Raw genomic sequence first — 20,505 nt, forward strand, 5'->3', positions numbered from 1 at the left:
CTATCACTTGCAAAATTTGCAATGGATTTGCGATTGATCCCAACTCAACTTTCTTGCCATACCCGTTCATCTTTATCTCAAAGTTTGTCCGATTGTTTATTGTTTCTATCAGATATGTGGTATGACAAAGTTGTATGATAATTATACTGTCATTCACACAGTGGTCTATTGCATTGCTGATATATTTGTGCTCTGCAGTTTATGCCTTCTGTATCAGAATATATATTTTTGAAACCATCCAACAAAAGTTTAGAGTTCATGACTACAGTTAAAATTTTAGTCACTACAGAGTGTGGGGTATCTTTTCCTTTTTTACTGTGATATCCTCAAATTCTCCAGACCATAAAGCTTCACATGAATTATATTTTACTTGCTCAATTTTACTTCCATTTCACTATCAAAGTTCTTAAATAGTAACAAGGTTGGCTGACCAAACAAAAAAAAAAAAATTTGGGGGAAAAGAATAAATCAGCTTTGAAATTAGTGTGCATTCAATCACGTGGGGAAACCAAACGTTTAACCCTTTGTGTGCTTTGACTGCTGATTTGCACAGATAAACCAACTGTTGTACACACTATCTGTTGTCCATGGCACAGAAAGGTTAAATACAGCTGGTCAACAACAAATACCAAAGCCAGATGAGCATTATGGACTGTAGAGGTGTGAACTCCAAGAAATTCTTTACAGGTTTTGAAATTTGGCCTTTACGGGTTTTTTTCCTTTCTCCCCTTTTTTTCAGCAAAACCACCTAATTCTGCACAGCTTCCTTTACTCTATTATCTGCCAACTAATCATGCTACCATGCTAACAGATCAAATATTTGGATGTGAAGGTTATCACTGCACTGCAGTTACTGGTAGGCCCTATACTACGTAATTGATTTTGGAATATATCTGTTCTTCAGTTGACATGATCCTAGTATTTTCATGTTACCAGTACCATTGTATTAATGCACCAATATGCATTAAAGCTGTATGCACAGTTTCTGTAACATGAAGAGTTTCATCACACACACACACAAAAAAAATCCTCCATCACATAGAGCAAAATAAAATCTTTCCAGTGATATCTCATTTGCAACATTTACAATAAGGAATAATCTTAAACTTATGATTAAAAACATACCACATTTTCTTCTTATTTTCTTTGTTTTTAACAGTTTTAATCGCAAATATCTAAACTTAACAAGAATGGAGTTAAGTCCTTTTGCAATCAAACTCTTCATGCGCACTCTTTATTAGTTCCTAGATGTGTCAGCATGTATACACTGAAATTGGAGAGGTACCACTGAGCAATCAGGGAGCTGGATGTATCCCATCTACTAGTACCCATATTATGTGCATTACATGCATCATTCTCAGTAAGCTAAAATAATTCAAAAATCAGGGAGGCTTCAATGAGTTCCTGTCAGGATATGAACACATCAATTAACCCTTTCTGTGCCATGAACTTTGGACAGTGTGTACAACGCTATGAGGTTTTCTGTGTCAATCAGCACTCAAAGCACATTATGGGTTAAGATACTAGTACATTTACAGGAAGTCTCCATCCTGCAGAATTAGTGAGATTTGGAGCTCAGTCAGTAATGTTGTATGCTAGACTACTGTATACGCCATATATTTCGTGAGTCTAAATTTTCGCGAATCGGGAATTCCCGACGATTTCGCGAGTGGTTAAATTCACGTTCATGGTGGAATCCTGTACTGAACGGAGAAGTGTTCACACGTACGTCACATTCACATCGGGATCAAAGTCAATATTTTTGCGGGTCTATAATTTCGCGAAAAGCACCTGACTCGCGAAATTCGCAAAAATGAAACCTCGCGAAATATTCGGCATATACAGTATTACATTACATCCAACAGATGGATTGTTGAATCTACAGTAATACCTCAATCAAGTTTGACAAGCAAGACTTCTAATTTTAGCAATGTGCTTGAACAATGTTCTACATACTCTTGAAATGAACGGTCACCTTTAACTGCCCAGGCTTTCCAACTATTATGTTGCATCATGCAAAGGTACATTTTAGCACTAGCTTCTTTCTGAAAAGTACTCACAATATCAAAATGAAGTGTTACCCCATTGAACACTGATCTTCTTTGATAGGATTTGCAAACATTGTTGGCAGACCCTGCGCTTTGACCAAGTGGATGCAAAGGCTGTGTTGTGGACAAAGATTAGGGGTGTATTGCCTCAACAATGATGATGATGTAAACAGAAGTGGTACTTTAGACCAGATCTTTTTGTCTGAATAAATAACAGAAGTTTTGTGGCAGAATTCTGAGAAGATTTGTAATAGATATATGAGGTGGCATTCACAGCCCACTAAAAATTTGCTTTGAAAATTCCCCTTCATGAAGTCACTCGAGATTGTACCAAGTTCAAAGTGGATAGCGATAGAGTTATTTCTTCAAAGAAAGTCTTGTACCTGAAGGAGTATGTGGACTGTAATTGCTGAAATAGGCAAAATGGTAATAGTTCAAGGAAAAGGGTGATTCTTCCTACATCCAGTGGATTGAAATGAGTCATGACAAGGGTCATGCAGGCTTAAGGGAAACATATATCCTAAGACCTAAGGAAATACAGCAAGACAAAAAAGGAGACATAGAAAAAAAAACACACACACAGAGGAAAATGAGAGTGGGAATATAATTACGAATGATATATTTCATATGTTACATTATGAACTGCAAAGATATACTGCAGATAGAGAGTGGGATAATATGAGCAGAAAACAGATGGGCAGGCAGTGAGTTAAAGGGGTAGGGACAAAAAAAAAACAAAAAACAAGAGAATTAAAACAGGAGGGGAAAGAACACAGAGACAAAGCATACAGAAAAACAGAGAAGAAACATAGAATGAATTATAGAGATCAAGGGGGAGGGAGAGAGAAACTTGATGAAAGGAAGAGCAGAAGAAACAGAGGAAAAGAGAGAAATATACTAGCTAGGGAATGGGAGGTGAGTGATCTAGGGTGTGCATGTTCACCCACAGCCAAAAGGAGTGGTATCAAAGAAGGGGAAAATGGAAATAAATTATTACATTCTACAAACACTGTCTTTTTGATAAGTTTCTCTGATGTTTTGTTTTGTTTTAGAGTTTTGTTGTTGTTGTTTTTTTTGCACGATGCATATGGATACTTCACTTTATTTCAGTACGCCTACTCATAACTAATTTCTTATTTGTTGTTTACTATGTTCAATCCACATTATCTTGTTACATTATTTCTGCCGCTATAGAAAGTGAGATGTGATATTATGTTCTCAAAAATGAAATAAACTTCAACTTGAATTAGGCACTTATACTTATTGTGTGTGACAAATGTAGTATTAGGATCAACATTGCAAATGACAGAATCAATTAATCTTGATTTTTCTTTTCTTTTCTTTTCTTTTTTTGATATTGATAATTTGGTGCATGCAGTGTTTGTGAATGGCATGGGAATGTACTTTTTTATACAATGTTTCAGCTAACCACAGTTTGCCAGGGTGAGGTATAACAACAGCAGCCCAGGGTCATGCTCCAGATCAAAGTGCCCTGCTTGTAGCTGAGTTACAAAAGCTTGAACTGATGTGAATGGCAACAGATACGAACAACTGTTAATGTGCATTCAAGCAACGTACAAAAGAACAAAATTTTGCTGGCATGTATCTGGCTCACAAACAGCAACTGGCACCATGACAAAAGTTTGTTTTTTTTGAGAAGAGAAGGAAGTTCAAAATTACTGAACAGCACACTATCAGCTGTTCCTGTCTAAGCATCGAAGAAGAAACAAATCATGGCAATATCCTCATCTTATGCCACAGATGTTAACTTGTGGATTGTCTTACAAGTTCCATACTATGTATGACATCTCATCAAAATGATACATCATTGAATTTTTCTTAACATCTATATACAAGGAAGTCTTAATTTGACGGACAATTGAATAGTTAGGCAACTATGACAATAGGTTTGCTTAGGGCCTACAGATCACACAAAAACTAAAATGTCACCCAAGTATCAAACTTCACAGGTTTATGCCAAGCACAGTAGAATAATCATGCAGATTGTAGAGAGAGAGAGAGAGAGAGAGAGAGAGAGAGGAAAAAAACTCAGCAAGCCTTTTATTTTTGATCTACTCCAAGCTGTTGGTTCCACCACATCGATCAGAGCTTGTTAGAGGCTAATACCAAATTTTCACTATTCACACTTGGCAAAATGTCCAATTGTTAGGGATTGGGAAAAAAGAGCTATTCATAGTCACATACAGCTGTAACCATGTTTCTTGCGTGTGGGTGGGTGGATGGATGGAATGCATTTGTAAGTACACAATGGTCTCTTTTGTTCATTCAATGTCAGAGTTCTAAGTTTCCATTGCAAAAGTTATGAAAAAAGAGCAATGTGAACAAAAGAGGAGGTTCAGGGTGCTTCAACCACTGAACATACTGTGACAAGGTCATCATAAGAAGGGAATCCCACTAAACTCTTTTATCTAAAAAGCGGGGGGGGGGACAATTATTTAGGCCTACTAGAGTATGAACTCATAAAGGGAATTTGGCATTTTGAATTTGGCATAAAATGACAAACAACCGCAAGAATGACACAAGTAGGTTCAGGGGATGAAGTACAAAAGCTTGGACTTCTGAAAGTATATTTTGTTAAAAACATGATACTATGAATTTTAGAATCACATTTTCATCAAACTATGAATGTGAAATTAAGAATACAAAAAAAAAAAAATGAAACTGGCGGTGATGCCCCTAACAAGAGTGATAATTACAATGATGAAAGCACTTAACAGTGGTAGGGATTTCAAAACATTTGTAGCATTATTCCCTTTCAAAATCTTTACAGTCAGCTAGAATCAATGTACAGTATATCATAATTATTGTAGTAATGTTTCTCTTCATGGATATGAAAAAGTCATTTCAGGCATACATGTCATTAAATATGTAATATCAACAATATTACCTATAAATGTTTCATAAGCAATTTCTATACTTTTCCAAAGTGAAAGGGAATTTAATCTCAAATACATATCTCTCACAATCAAATACCCTACATGCTGATCATGATGGCACAACAAACTGCCATAAACTCTACTGCAGGGGCGGATCCAGGAATTCCGTAAAGAGGGGGCGCGTTTACAAAATTAAATGGGGGGCGCACGCACCCCTCCCCTCATTTTTTCTTTTTATTTCTTTTGTTTCAACAAAAAATAAAGGGGGGGGGGCGTGCGCCGGTTGCGGTCCTCCCTGGATCCGCCCCTGCTACTGGTCCAGAAGTTGAGTATATGATTGAGTGCCTTGAATGTGATTGGTTTTGTGGGTGTGTATAAGCCCATGCAATCTAGTTAAACCAAGACACTTGGCAAGGGGTAAACTATCTCTAACAACTGAAAGACATAAGAGAAGTCTGGGAACAATCAGTAGCCCCACCTGTCCGCGGTGATGTTCTCCCCCGTGACTTCGTTTCTCTTGTCTGGTGAGTAGTCCCAGTCTTCCTCGACGATACCCACGTAGTAGACCCTCTCTCTCCCCGCCACTTCGCGGGTGAAGAAAGCGGCGAGGACGACGACGAAACTCAGCAGGTACCCCTGCAACCTGAGATGCATCCTGTGCAGTCTCTTTCTGTACTATTGTTGTAGCAAGATACTTTCACTGTCGATGCTTTCACAGGAACTCTCGGGAACTAGATAACACTAGATACCACCTACCACCTGCATCTACAGCGAGTAAGGTTGTTCAAACTGAGGGGCGTTAGCACAGAGATCGCTTACCGACTCCACTTGGTAGGTGCCGTGGTGTTGTGCAATCTGTAAGTGTAACTCTCCAGGAGCTAGGAATAGATAGCGTGGAACCAGGGCTGAGAGTTATGTATCGGAGGCAGTTCACAGAAAGCAGGTTAGACCCGAGGAAACAAAGGTCTGATTTTGACCTCAGGTGAAAGACGTCGTCGCATCATCGCACGCGTTGATCAAAGTACACGAAAAACAAAATTGCTGAGGTACCGCGTTGAAGAAAGTTCAGGCAGTGTCGGCTGCTGCAGTTTTGAGTAATTGAGCTCCTTGGTAAAAGGTAGTGCGCTGCCCTCTTTTTTAAAAAGGCGAGATTGGAGAACAGATTCATACAAAGATCCTCTGTCATCATCTGAGCGAATGATTTCTATGCTATTATGATGGTAGTGGGAGGGTATCAGCTCCCTTCTTTGTGGGAATATGTACATTAAATAATTGTACATTGACTGTACCACTGTCTAGAATTCACTTCCTCGTGAGCTGAAAGATTCAAGTTTCATAACGTCTTTTAGGAGTAACCTAAAATCCCATTTGTTATCCTATTTGTCTGACAGTGTGTTTTGAAGACAGACTTTTATGTCTTGATCTTTTTCATCTTCTTCTTTTTTATGCTATATATATCTTTCAGTCTTTTTGCTTTTGTGTAGAGCGCCTTGAACATTAAATCAGAATGGATAATGACGCTACAGAAATTGTACGTATAGTGTAAGTATTATCATTATTATTACAGTGGCAGATCTACGGTGATGTGCATAGAAAAAAAAAGTATTAGGCCTACGCCGATTTGTCGCTTGAGGGTGAGAAGTGGGCGCAAAAAATGTGGAGACTTTTTGTTTGTTTGTTTGAATTGAGAATTGTCACCCCCCAGCCCCCCTAAGCAATTAAAGCCAGATCCGATCATCCGCCCCTGTTTTGTGTTGACTTTTACACAAAGTCGATTCGTATATCATAACTCAAGTGTGGCTCGAAATCCCTATTGCGCTCAATGGCATTAGATACATCTAAGGAGCGTGTGTTTGATACATCGTCTTCGTTTGTGTCTACTAGTATATTTGAATCCTCTATCTGCCACCTTCTTACGGTTATTTGGTGTGCCCCGCCCCTTTAACCCTAACTTACCTGGGCTATTTCAATAGCGAGCTTGAATTCCGGGGGGGGGGGGGGCAGGGGCGGATCCAGGGAGGACCGCAACCGGCGCACGCCCCCCGCCCTTTATTTTTTGTTGAAACAAAAAAAAAAAAAAATAGTAAGAAAAAATGGGGGGAGGGGTGCGTGCCCCCCCCCCTTTAATTTTGTAAACGCGCCCCCTCTTCACGGATTTCCTGGATCCGCCCCTGGGGGGCATTATGGCCCCCCTTCAGATCTCGGCCGTTGATCCGCGCCATCGCCGCAAAATTTTGCATGGACATAAAGCCGGATGTAGTCTACAAGACTGTTAAGTTAAATTTTCCAAAAATTTGCATTTTCTATTTTAAGTTGATTAAATATGCAAATATATGCAAAAAACTCATTTTCGTCTGTAATTGGCTTATAAAAGCGTATGGAATACTGATTTTTGGTGTAAATATTCCTAGTGACATTCCTAACATCTATGTGCAAAAAAAAAATCAGTATCAAAGTTAATTTCTTATGTTTTTTATTGTTTTATCATTTTTTAATTTCTTTTTTTCGAATTTTGTTTTTGTTATTTTTTCAGCAGAATTTGACATACACATTTTTTGAAGCATAATTATACTAAAATAAATTGATTTCAGGCATTAAAATTAAAGATATGAATCTTAATATGAATTGATTGAAAAAACACAATTTGTATTGACTTTGTACACAAAATCACGTTTTTGAGCAATTTTGGGTTGACGAAAATTTTTTGAAGGGGCGTGGCTTCGGAACGGTGTGCCCGGGCGCGACAAATTTGGTCTCAAAAGTTGCGGGAGACTTGAAAGTAAAAAGTCAGCGAGCGGCGGGTCAAAAAAAAATTTGCGCGCCGGAATTCGTCGGGGGGGGGGGGGGGGAGGGGGGCAATTTTTTTTTTTAATTCGTCGTAAGTTAGGGTTAATATTATGTTAGATATGCGCGTGCGCGTTCCCTCCTTCGAAACCACCCTCAATATCTCAGAACTATAAATGCTATTTAAATATTTTGAACCACCCATGGGCTTACATTTTCGTGGCTTCTGAGACTCCCTCCCCCTAATTTCGGACCAAATGCACCCCCACCCACCCCCATCTCAAGCCAGACACCTCTTCAAGTTGAGGACAGGCGCCAAGTGAGTTACTAACTTACAGAATGAAATAATCCTGGATGAAGAATGAACTATGTGTTTACCAACTGTCACAGGTTTCTTCTAGTGTGATATTCGAGATTGCTATTTCGAAGCCCCTTCCCCCTTTATTTTCCATGAGTCCAAAGAGAAAGAGAGAGAGAAAGAAAACAAAACTTTTCAAAAGAATATCCACGTGAAAAGTTAAATACATCCCCGTTTTATCAATTCTCGTTGAGGATTTCGAACCCCCCCCCCCACTATAGAGATTCTATTGAAAATTTGTTTGCCCTGTTTTTAGACCTGCGGCCGTTTGATGCCTTTGATCACAAAATTCTTGTAGCCAATTTACGTCAATACGGAATTAATAGTGTTACTATATTCAGTATAAACTTTTAAAAAGCAACTTAGACAAAAAGTTTTTGTATTCTTTATTATTTATTCAAGATTTCATGCTTGTTCACAAAATAGGAATGCATACAAATGTATGCAAGTACATCTCATATAGCCAAGACTGAATATATACAATAAGTATAAGAAGCAGTAACAGGATAGTAGACAGCTCCACTAAGAGAGCTACATTATTCAAGGTAACGAACACGCAAATGAATTGCAACATAATAAAGCTTGAAAATCGTTGCAACCCCCGTGCACACAATCTATATGCTTGCAAAATAGTTTAAATGATACTTGATAGGAGTTGGGGGGGGGGGGGTATTTACAAAGAGAGCATGGGAACATGAGGGGGAAATAAGAAATGCATGTGTGGTGCCTATTTGTCCTGTCGGACATTGACAAGAGATAGCAAGAAAAAGTTTAAAGTGTCAAGTCATTATAAGCAAATTATACTGATTAAATTGATTAAATTTCTCATAAATCCCATTCAAATGTCGATTTCAGGGGAAATATATGATCACAGGCAAGTTTAAAGTATCCATGAGTTCAGCCTGAAGCTGATAATAGAATATGTTTGATCGACCTTTTGAAAGTAACTATTTTTTGTAAATTACGAAAATGCTGAGGTAGCGCATTCCAGACATCAGGACCGCTACGTCTGACTGATTTATAGGCTAGTGAAGTACTAGGGGTTCACTAAATGTATATCTGATGCTTGTCTCGTGGGATACAAGTGAACTGCACTGTTAAGTTGAAACATTGTCGAAAAAGAGACAGGTATAGGTCTTGTTTAGAACGAAACATGAAGAGGGCAGTCTGTAGGAAATGTATATCATCTACTTTTAAACATTTTTTATTTCAAGAACAATGGGTCTGCATGTTTCTAGGAAACCAGACCCTGTATAAAACATATGCGAAACAGCTTTCTTTTACTCTTGTGTACAATGTATCCATGATATAGGGTTTTTTTACCCCCCCCCCCCCCTTGAGGTTTTCCTTTTTCAAAATTGTCAGCCGATTTTTGGAAGGATGGCAAAACACACGAAAAAAGGTTAAGATTTTTATTTTCTTGTCATGACCCAAACTTCAACGTCCCCCTCCACCTTTCAAAATGCTGGATTTCCTAGATTTCGTTGGTCCGACCATTAAAAAAAAAAAATTTCTTTAGATCTTTCTTGAGTATAAACGACTCCGGACTCCGTCAGTTTCCAGTTTCCCTCTTGACAGAATACTAATTACCTCTCGCGACCCCATTGCCATTCCGTTCTCTGTTAATGGATCATCACATACATGTTCGTTCTGGTTCTTTGCGTTTGATGCATCTATATAAGCGGGTTTTTTTTCTCTCTCTCTCTCTGTCTTTTTTTTTTTATGATCTATTATTTTTCTTTAATTTATGTGCGTAAGAGCTCCTTTATCACATGTTTTGTATAGAGTAGGCCTGTATGGTTACAGAATCAACCCCCCCTTTTTTTTTCCTAAGAAAAACAACATGGATGAATTCCCCCCACATTAGACGGCTCATACCTGTAAATAAAAATGGAATGTCCCAGACCCCTTCACAAATTCGTATCAAAGATACCAAAAATAAATGAAGAAAAAAAATTAATTAATAATCAATGATGCAGTTTGGCGAAAACTGAATACCTGTAGATATTGAGTATGAATTCCTCTACAAAACTGCATTTTTGGTTGGAAGATGAAAGCTTTTCTGTGGAATTTGAGGGGGACTATATTTTCATTCGCTGCATAGACAGAAAAAAAAAGGTGATTTTTTTTTTTTAGTGAAAAGAAACTCGTAGTCTGGCGTTGCGGACCCTTGGACAGAATTTGAGCTGAAGAAACCCACTTTGGAAATTTGATGGATGAAAGGGTATATCTCACTTATCCAGGTTAGAGAAGATGAAAACACCTCATTTCTCCCAGCTATTTTTACAGAATTTTTTTGAAAATTGAATTTTAACACACGTCTCTATGGGGAATTATTTACCCGTGTGAGCCCCAGAACCGCGCAGTAACTAGTCTAGCTTCTGGACTCTTTTTACTCGTAGGGGTGATTCAGTGTACGCGACAAGGCGTATGAGGGGCGTGACACCCGAGGATTGAGATACGCCGAGAACTGCGATACCCGAGAAAAAAAAAAAGGGTTTTCGTTGGGCGCGCAGTCTCTCGATTATCGCCATCAGAAAAATTTGCGCCCCTCTCTTGGTTTATCGCACCAAGGAAAAGGGGACGGAGCCCAGACTACGCAGTAACCTCACAGAAACTCTTACACAGGTGTAAGAGTTTCTGTGAGTAACCTGCTAACATCGCTGCAGCCGCGGTTAGTGCACAGAGACTGGAAAAGCGTTCGATAGAGGGCGTATCAAAAACGTTTCTTCATTTTACAGAGCTCAGCTATTTCTACTAGTGAACTATCAAAAATCCATGAGAAGTCCCACTGAAGAAGATGAACATGGCACGATATATATATGGCTTTCTCCCCTCTCTCCCTCCCCTTTCTCTCTCTTTTCATTCTCTTGAAACTCAACAATTAGCCAAGTTTGATGCTCTATATTAAATCTATTTTTCCGTCCTAAGAGGACAATAAGCTCAACATTGTTTATTGACACAGTGTACAGTTTACCGAAATGACAAGAGATTACCGATACTAATGCCAATACAATGTAGACACTTCTATACTAGCCCACTCAGTTCATGGATCAGCGCAAACAGTGTTTGAACTAGCCAAGCAAGCGGAAACGAATCCATTGTGCCTTTCGTATAAAACGCACCTACAGATAGGGTTCTTATTCTTTTAACTGATATCATTTTTTTTTTATTCATAATGTCGAGTCTTGCATACAGCGATATCAATATTTGGAAGTAATATGAATGCAGGTGGTGGCGCCTAAACAATCGCGTAAGTTTGGCCAGACTATCATAGAATAAAGGATCACGCCTTTAGATTGACAAGCATTGGTATAACTTGGCCATTCAGGAAAACGTCGCCGTTGATTAAAAAAAACAAGGAAAAGTAGAAATTACGCGGTGCGTAATATTATGTCCCCCGCCGGAAGTAGAGTTTTGAAGCAAAAATGTACAACATAGGTCAAAAATCAAGGTCAAAGGTAAAAAGAAGTCAAAGGTCTAAATTCTGTGTAGAAGTTTTTGAAGCCCTCACCTAGTGCCATCACATAAAGCAAAACAGAATCAAAATCGGGTTAGAAAGGGCGAAGGAGTAGCATTTTGTAGCCAATGTACAATAAAAATGTCGGTCAAAAAATCAAGGTCCACAGGTCAAAGAAGTCAAAGGTCAAAATTCTGTGAAGAAGTTTTTGAAGCCCTCACCTAGTGCCGTCACATAAAGCAAAATGGAATCAAAATCGGGTTAGAAATGGCGAAGGAGTAGCATTTTGTAGCAAAAATGTACAATACAGGTCAAAAATCAAGGTCAAAGGTCAAAGATGTCAAAGGCCAAAAATTCTGTGTAGAAGTTTAGAAGCCCTCACCTAGTGCCATCACATAAAAGCAAACGGAATCGAAATCGGTTTAGAAATGGCGAAGGAGTAGCATTTTGTAGCCAATCTACAATACAGGTCAAAAAATCAAGGTCAAAGAAGTTAAAGGTTAAAATTCTGTGTAGAAGTTTTGAAGCCCTCACCTAGTGTCATCACATAAAGCAAACGGAATCGAAATCGGTTTAGAAAATGGCGAAGGAGTAGCATTTTGTAGCAAAAATGTACAATATAGGTCAAAGGTCAAGGTCAAAGGTCACAAACTGATATTCTGTGTAGAAGTTTCAAAGCTCCCATGTAGTGCTATATATCATATAAAGCAAACAGAATCAAAATTGGCTCATAAATGACAGAGAAGTAGCAAATTGAAGATTTTGATCACACACGGACGCACACACGGACGGACACACGGACGGACACACGGACACACGGACACACACCAGCTGCACACACGTACGGAGGCCCGTTTTCATAGTCCCCCTGCTCGAACTCGTTCGGCGGGGACAAAAAAAAAAAAATGTTTTACTGAACGACCATGAAAAAAAAAAAAAAAACTCTTCCACATTACATCATTTTTCTCGTTTAATATCATTTAGGATTTTAATAGAGTCCTAATAACCCAAATGGGATTAATCTTAGCTGAGACACAGAAAAATTGAATCGCGAGAAACTTCCATCTGCATCATACAAACACTGAAAAATTAATGTCTTTACGATGATACATTTTATTGTTTATGTATTACCAGGCAATGTTATGTGCTGATGAAATCATGCGTGGCGCCTTTCTAAAACACTGTCACAGTTTTGTATGACACGTGATTTCACTTAACTAAAGTAATTCGTCTCATTATCTGATATAATCAAGTGTGTAATCTCTACATAGACAATTGTTTATTTCCTATGAAGTTTTTCATGCACGTATTTAACATACTCACGTGATGATTTACGTGTAGGCCCTACTTTCTAAACCAAGACAAACTCGGTACTAGTCATTCTCAACTTTTTCCATTTCATTTTTGTTTCAATCATTTATTGTCCCATATCATTAATATTTGTTTTGTTCACATGATTATATATATAGTTTCAAATACACAAACAGCATTTAAATGACATTATAAAAACAAAAGAGAGACATCATTTGCCAACATAATAAGACATGGAAAAATAGTATCATATCATCATACTAATATATCATTTTATGTATCGTAATATAATTGATAATGAATACAACAATACTGACATTGGTGGTTTATTTTCCGTGTCTTGAGGGTACAAAATGCAAAAATCCTACAAATCATTCATTTTATAATCACCAAATAAAGTGAAATACCTAAATATTCTTACTCTGATGAGCTAAAAATATCCTCCAACTTCTCAACATATCACATTAATCATAAAATAAATAGATATCATCAACTTAATCCAGACCTTCTCTACAACATCATCTTTACAACCCTCAAAAAAATGCCAAAACCTTACAAACATTGTCAATCAACATTTTTCAGCCTGTCAGATCCGGAATGATCCCCTCATTACAAACCTGACAACGAGAATCTTGAAAATTGGAATAAATATTACACAAACAGGCTCACTAGGAGACTACACGGCGACGGCCGCTTGAATTAATTGCACTGCAAAATTCTATGACATTCTGCATTGGTTAAAAAGTGGCACATTTTTTTCGTATTGTATAGGATTTCTGAAAGCACACTTGAACGGTTTAAAAACCTTTGGTCTTCAACCTATTACAGTAAGCCTACTCAGGCCCGTAGCCAGGATTTTTTCAAGGGGGGTGCGGTCACTAAAAAAAACCGGACCTTCGGTACCAATACCAATGATGACACACACACACACACACACACACACACACACACACACAATTATATATATTTATATATATATATATATATATATTCTTTGGACGACCGAACTACAAAAAGTTGTATAAGAAGTTGCGCGCGAAGCGCGCCGCAAAATTGTGAATTTTTGACTGTTTTAATGACGTTTTAAAGTCTCGAGGAAAATTTGTATTTTTTGTCTGTTGCATGCAAATCGCGTTACGGTATTTCATCTAGGAAATAGTCAAAAACTCATTTTTGCCAGGAAGTTGCAAAGTTTAATTGTGTTTCGAGACTCTGCGCGCGTAGCGCGCCGCAAAAATTGAGAATAGTGATCAACACTACATTTCCGAATTTGGCCTGCAAAGAAATCCGCTACCTGTAAGTTAGAAAAGAGATTAGTAAAATAATGATAAAATAAACAACAAAAAAAAGAATGAGTTTCTACCGCCGTATCCAGAACAGAGCCTGAAAACGGTGCAGGCTCAAGAAATCGTTTGTACTATAATACGTCTTGAAGTACTGTGTGATACTGTTGACTCAGACTACAAAGCTGTAAGTGAGAAATTGTAAATCCAATCCGACTCATTACCTGAGATATTTATGAAAATATATCAATAAAGAATGTAAATTAAAATAACGATGCGTCACAATGCAGTCTAACGCTCTCACAATGCTATCATACATAGGGTTTTTTCACTGACTGTTTTTTTACTCCGGAACTCTTGCAATATTCAGGCTTTTCCTATAGATATCTTTGTGAGACGTAGATATAAAAATGTGTCAGGTTTTCGATTATAGTAATTTTCGAGGAAAATTTCTTTTAATTTTTTATCATATATGTAAACTTGAGGCTATTAGATTTTCATCCACTTACCTCTGTTCCTGTGAAAAAAATGCAAGTGTCAACCTCAATGTCATCCACGAATCGCGCGTACTCGGGCGGCCAGTGGAAAAAAAAAAAAAACCACCGGTCACACGCGCCAAGGGCCATGGCATGCAGTGCCAATATAATAATAGCTCGCACAAATTGATACATAACATTTGTGTTTGTGTGCATGGGGACGATCCGATGGTTTCATTACAAACAAAAACGGGTTTTCGTACAATTATTTTTAACATTGTTAAAACGTACTCTTCCACATTTACGTAGCGTATAATGTGTCTTTATATTTATTTGGATTGTTATCTTGAGAATTGCTAAAAAACCGTTTATTATGAAAAAAGTGGACCTTTCAGAATTTGGGGGGGGGGGGGGGGGTGCGTACGCACCCGACGCACCCCCCCTGGCTACGGGCCCTGACTACTGATCCAAGAAAACATGTCTGATTTTTAAATGTCCTAAACAACGCAAATATCGAAAAATCGTTTGACATGTCATTAGATATGAATAATATAAATTACGCCAACACACCTTAGCCATTTTGAAACTCACAAAAACTCACTAATCTAGTCTTCTTTCACCAGGCCCCTGGGAGCAACTTTTTTTCACAGGGGTGCTGAAGCCCTGACCCACCCGTTCGGTTGCCAGACCATATTAGCAAACGTTCAGTATATGGGGGGGGGGGGGGGCAAGTGAAGGGAGGGAATGTGGGACATCGAAAACGAGGGTGAGAAAGCCCTCTACTACACAAGAAAAACTTTTTGCACTCTTATTGAAAATCAACACACTTTATGTGGTAAATTTTTTCCTTTGTGTAAGTCCATGGAAGGGGACCTACGGGCATAATGACGGGGGAGGGTGGAGAGATTTTGAATTTTCACACCTGAAATTCAGCGATCTGGTGCACACTTTTGGTGAAATTTCTTAAAAAAGTAAAAAAAAAAAAAAATATTCACAAAAAAATGTGAATGACCATTAAACCGGGTTACTATCAACTCTCGTTCCGTGTGTGCGTCATCACTGTGAGGCGGTATCCCCTCCCACCCTAGAGAGATTTTTGAATTTTCATACCTGAAATTCAGCAATTTGGCGCACACTTTTGTCAATTTTTTTTAAAAAGTATGAAAACAAAATATTCACAGAAATGTGAATGACCAATACATTGGGTTACAATCAACTCTTGTTCCGTGTGTGCATCATCACTGTGAAAATAACTGTATGGAAGTTTGATGAGGCGGGGATGGGAGGTGGCTACCATGCGACGGAACTTTTGCATTTGTAGAATTTAATTACAATGGTATGATGCACAATCTTGGTGGACTATATATCCCCATATTTGTATCAGAGAATCATTTGTTGGTCTTTACTTTGTATAAGTCCATGGAAGGGGACCTAAGGGGAGAGGGTGTGGGAGGGCATATCCCCTCCCACACAAGGGAGATTTTGGATTTTCAAACCTGAAATTCCGCGATCTGGTGCACACTTTTGGTGAAATAAAAAAAAAGAGTATGAAAACAAAATATTCACAGAAGTGTGAATGTCCACTAAATCAGGGTATGATCAGCTCTTGTTCTGCGTGTGCGTCATCACTGTGTAATAACTGTATGGAAGTTGATGAGGCGAGGATGGGAGGGGTAGCCAGGCCCCTTCCACATCACGATTGAGCTTTTGCATTTTTAGAATTGAAATACAATGATCTGATGCACACTCTTGGTAGAATAATTTCGAAAGTTGTGTCAGCGTTCGTATGTGTGGGTATGAAGTTCATGGAAGGGTACATGAAGGGGGAGGGGTGTGAGAGGGGGTATCCCCCTTCCCATACGAGGGAGATTTTGAAATTTCAGACCTGAAATTCAGCGATCTTGTGCACACTTTTGGTGAAATTTTTAAAAAGTATGGAAAATAAATATTCACAAAAATGTGAATGACCATTAAATCGGGGTATAATCAGCTCTTGTTCTGCGTGTGCATCATCACTGTGTGATAAATGTATGGAAGTCCTAGGAGGCGGGGTTGGGAGGGGTAGCCCCCTCTCACACGACGGAACGTTTGCATTTTTAGAAGGAATACAATGTACAATGATCTGATGCAAAATCTAGGTGGAATATCCTGGAATTTGTATCAGACAAGTGTAGTAAGTCATCTATAGAGGGAGACCAAGCGTGGGAAGAATGTGGGAGGATGTTTCCCCTTCCTACATGAGAGAGCTTTTGCATCTTTATGATTGTGATTCAAAACTGTGGAATTTCTGGCGCACACTTTTGATTTGATATGTTATGTAATGTTAATTAATGCAAGGGGTGGAGGCTAATACAGCAAGGGGGAGGATTTAAGAAGGGGGTGTCCTCTAACCCCTTTGCCTTTGTATTTTAAGGATTGAAATGAATATATTGTCTCTACACAATTAAAGTCATTTATGGTGGAGTATTTGAAAAACTGTCAAACAAAGAAGCATAAGTATACTAAATGTAGTACGGGAATAAAGGTAAACTGAAAGAGAATATCCCCTTCCCACATTTTGGAACTATTGGATTTGTTTAAATTGATCTGGTGTGCACTTTTTGATGAAATATTTAGAAAGTGTCGATCTCAAAAGTCTACTAATAGTGGATGGAAGTTGGCCTAACGGGGGAGGGTGTATTTTCCATTTTCAGAATTGAAATTAAACGATCTTGTGCACTTTTGGTGAAATATCTGGACAGTTTCTACAAAAAAGAAAAGAAGCAAGAACATTTTCCGCATCGTGGGGATTTTTTTTTCGCGGGGGGGGGGGGAGGGAATGGGGAGGGCGAGGGCAAAGTGATGAGTTTGCATAGCTCCCTCCCAATATTTTTATTCCATGATTGATGCTGTTTAATACGAGGAAACTGTGGCACTTTTAGAATCCAACTGACATTATCTCACAAACACATTTTGGTGGAATTAGGGAAATTATCAATCCACAAAGTGTACTACTACTGCATCTATGGAACGTATATGGAGGGGAACTAAGCGGGGAAATGGTTAGGGCCTAAATGAAAGGAGGATATTATATTCCCACACGAGGAAACTTTTGCATTTTTAACAGAAATGACGGATCTTTTGATGACAGAATCATTCGGAGATATGTCAATCTTATATGGGAAAGGACCAAAGGGGCAGAATGTGGAAAGGGGGTAAAAATCCATTATATTTTCAGAATTGAACTGCAACAACGCCTTGCACAGTTTTGGTAACTATTGGGACAGTTTTCCATCACAAAAAGCAAGAAAATCTCCGACATCCCGAAAATCATTGGGATGGGGTAATATGATGGCAACTGCCCCGCACCCCTGCATACGAGGAAGCTTTTTGCATTACTCTAGAATAGAAAGGAAAATATCGTGAGAGGGGGTATTTTCCTTGAATACGAGGGAGATTTCGCATTTCAGAATTGACTGGTGCACACTTTGTGCGAAGATTGGGACAGTGTCGAATAAAAAAAAAAAATCCACATCTTGGAAATTACTGGGGGAGGGGGCGCAAAATGATAAGCTGCCCACTCCATCGACGCTCTCCTGAAGGGGTACCCTCCCCCTAAATGAGGGAACTTCTGCATTTTCAGATTTGAAATTCAGCAATCTAGTGAGCCCTTCAGGTAGCATATTAAAAAAAATAAATAGAAAAGTAGGAAAAGCAAAATATCCAGGGACAATGAAAATGCTTTAATACTAGTGCTGTCTGCACTTTTAAGCTAGTTCTGCATGGGAGGGGATACCCCTCCCACGCTATGGAGATTTTGCATTTTCAGAAGTGAAATTCAGCAATCTCATGCACACTTTGGGTGGGATATTTGGGCAATTTTCTATTTAAAAAAAACAAGCAATTTGCCCTGTAAAAAGATATACGTTGGGGGTGCAGAAGCACCCCCGACTTTTAATTTTTCACAGGGGTGCTATGCCCCCCTGCTCAAAAAGTCAGGGGTGCTGCAGCACCCCCAGCACCCCCGGCTCCCAGGGGCTTTCACGAATATTCTAGACAATGTTATGGCAATGTACAATAAACATTGACAAATGTTTATTGTACATCAAAACAAATGACTGAGCTCTGCACCTGTATGTTGTCTCTACCGTCAGAATACAATGCAGGATGTAAGTGCATCTGTGTTTATAACGGACACTTTCCTTCCGGTTTCCATGGTTACAAAGATAATAACGTATCGCTAAGATTACATGAGAGCTATTCGCTACACCGAGTGTCCAAAAATATCACAAAGGTCCGAAGCTACACAGGTCGTGTTCCTCATACCACAATAGCCATGTGTGATTTTGAAAACAAAACATGTATTATAATAATATTATCAAGAATCGAAATAATATATCTTATTGTCCATTCCAAAACGAGTTAAACGTAGGTTCAAAACTGGAGTGTTAATGTCTTCATTCAACTTCGTTTGATTGCAAGTTACATTCATGAGGAATACATTTTCGAATACCAAATTATACTTATCAAACTAATAGCCATAAAAGTTTGCCTTGTTTGTATATAATCCTTATGATTTTTTTTTTTTTTGCTAGTCCATTACTCACAAAGATCATCAAATAATATTTGTAATATATACGCTTGGAAGTAGAAACAAGAAAAACAATGAATGTGAGCAGAAGAAATGAAAACCAAACCAGTGAAATCTGTATTATTTTGATATGACTTTATTCTTATGAACATAAAGCGTTTGGTGAGCTTTTATTCTTAACTTGCGATCAAAAATCCCCGAGTGATTCCACTTATCGGATCTCGGGTGTTCATCCTCCGATGTAGTTCCTCAGTTGGGATCCACACGTCCCTATTTGGAATGGCGGTGTCAAGAAGAAGAAAACGGTCGCTGGGTTCATGATATGCGGCCAGTGGACTCACGTGTCCAGAACTGAAGAGTTTGTTATTCACGATAAAGTCACATTTAAAGTTGACAAGCACGCCCTGACGAGAGTCGGAGTGAGAGAGCGCCACCACCGCTCTAGAACGGAAATTGTCGACACCACAACTGTCGGCGTAGGATCTCTCAAAGTGATCGAATAGGCCATGTTGTCGAAATAGCTCTTCGAGATCACTCAAGCTGGCGCCCTCTACAACCAATTTTTCGCTGCTCACGACTCTGGTTGTCTCGTCGAAAGTGAACATGTTGGTGTCTGAAAATGGAACGTCCCTGACATCGCAAGCTACATGTTGCCGCTCATCCGGGTACTTCAGTCCAAAGTGGCGCGCACTCATATGGAGAGCGGCCGTATGCACGCCGCAGTATCCGCTCGTGCTTTGCTTGCTGAAGATTCTGACCAGTAAAGTCTGTTTGATGCTGGTCTCATTTAAAAGTCTTTGTCCCTCCGATGACTGAAGCGGAACTATCTGTTTCGATGTCGTTTCCATGTTTTAAACGTGTTCCCATACGATGCCGTCTATTGACGTAAAAACAAACCAATAAAAAAACCATGTAGTCAGATGATGTCAATACGTTCAGTTTACTAACTCACTGTTATGATACTGATGTTGATCATGGTGAGCTGAAGAAACCAAACAAACAAGTTCGACAAAATGAGTCAGTGATTTCATTTGATCTGTTTAATGCATAATGTATTTGTAATTCAACTCCAACATGTCAACACGTCAATACTGTTTTCAAATTTAGTACAGGCCTATTGCTATCGAGAGCAAGAGAGAATGATATTACAAAATTATTTTCACCATCTCAAGTAAGTAATGAAAAGGGGCACTTTCCGTGATGCTCTGTCGTTACTGAAGGCAACCCTGTAAACTCGCAAAGAATATCGTAATTCATAGGCCTACACTTTGGAAAATTTGACGCACCCTGTGAACGTATCAAAACATTTACGTTTCTC

The 20,505-nt window shown here is 38.8% G+C and overlaps 1 protein-coding gene across 1 annotated transcript in view; it reads right to left on the reverse strand.

Moving 5' to 3' along the window:
- Positions 1-20,035, reverse strand: part of LOC139708029 (hephaestin-like protein) — a 74,333-nt gene extending 54,298 nt beyond the window's left edge. Inside the window, exons 1-2 of the mRNA XM_071620017.1 lie at positions 19,529-20,035; positions 5,424-5,620 (exon numbers count right to left, since the gene is read on the reverse strand). Coding sequence (XP_071476118.1) covers positions 5,424-5,620; positions 19,529-20,035 — 704 coding nt within the window. The remainder of the gene's footprint in view (positions 1-5,423; positions 5,621-19,528) is intronic.
- Positions 20,036-20,505: the final 470 nt, after the last annotated feature.

Source organism: Diadema antillarum, unplaced genomic scaffold, assembly GCF_040938485.1.
Source record: "Diadema antillarum isolate AM-2024a unplaced genomic scaffold, OU_Dant_1.0 seq00001294_RagTag, whole genome shotgun sequence".
Classification (NCBI taxonomy): domain Eukaryota; kingdom Metazoa; phylum Echinodermata; class Echinoidea; order Diadematoida; family Diadematidae; genus Diadema; species Diadema antillarum.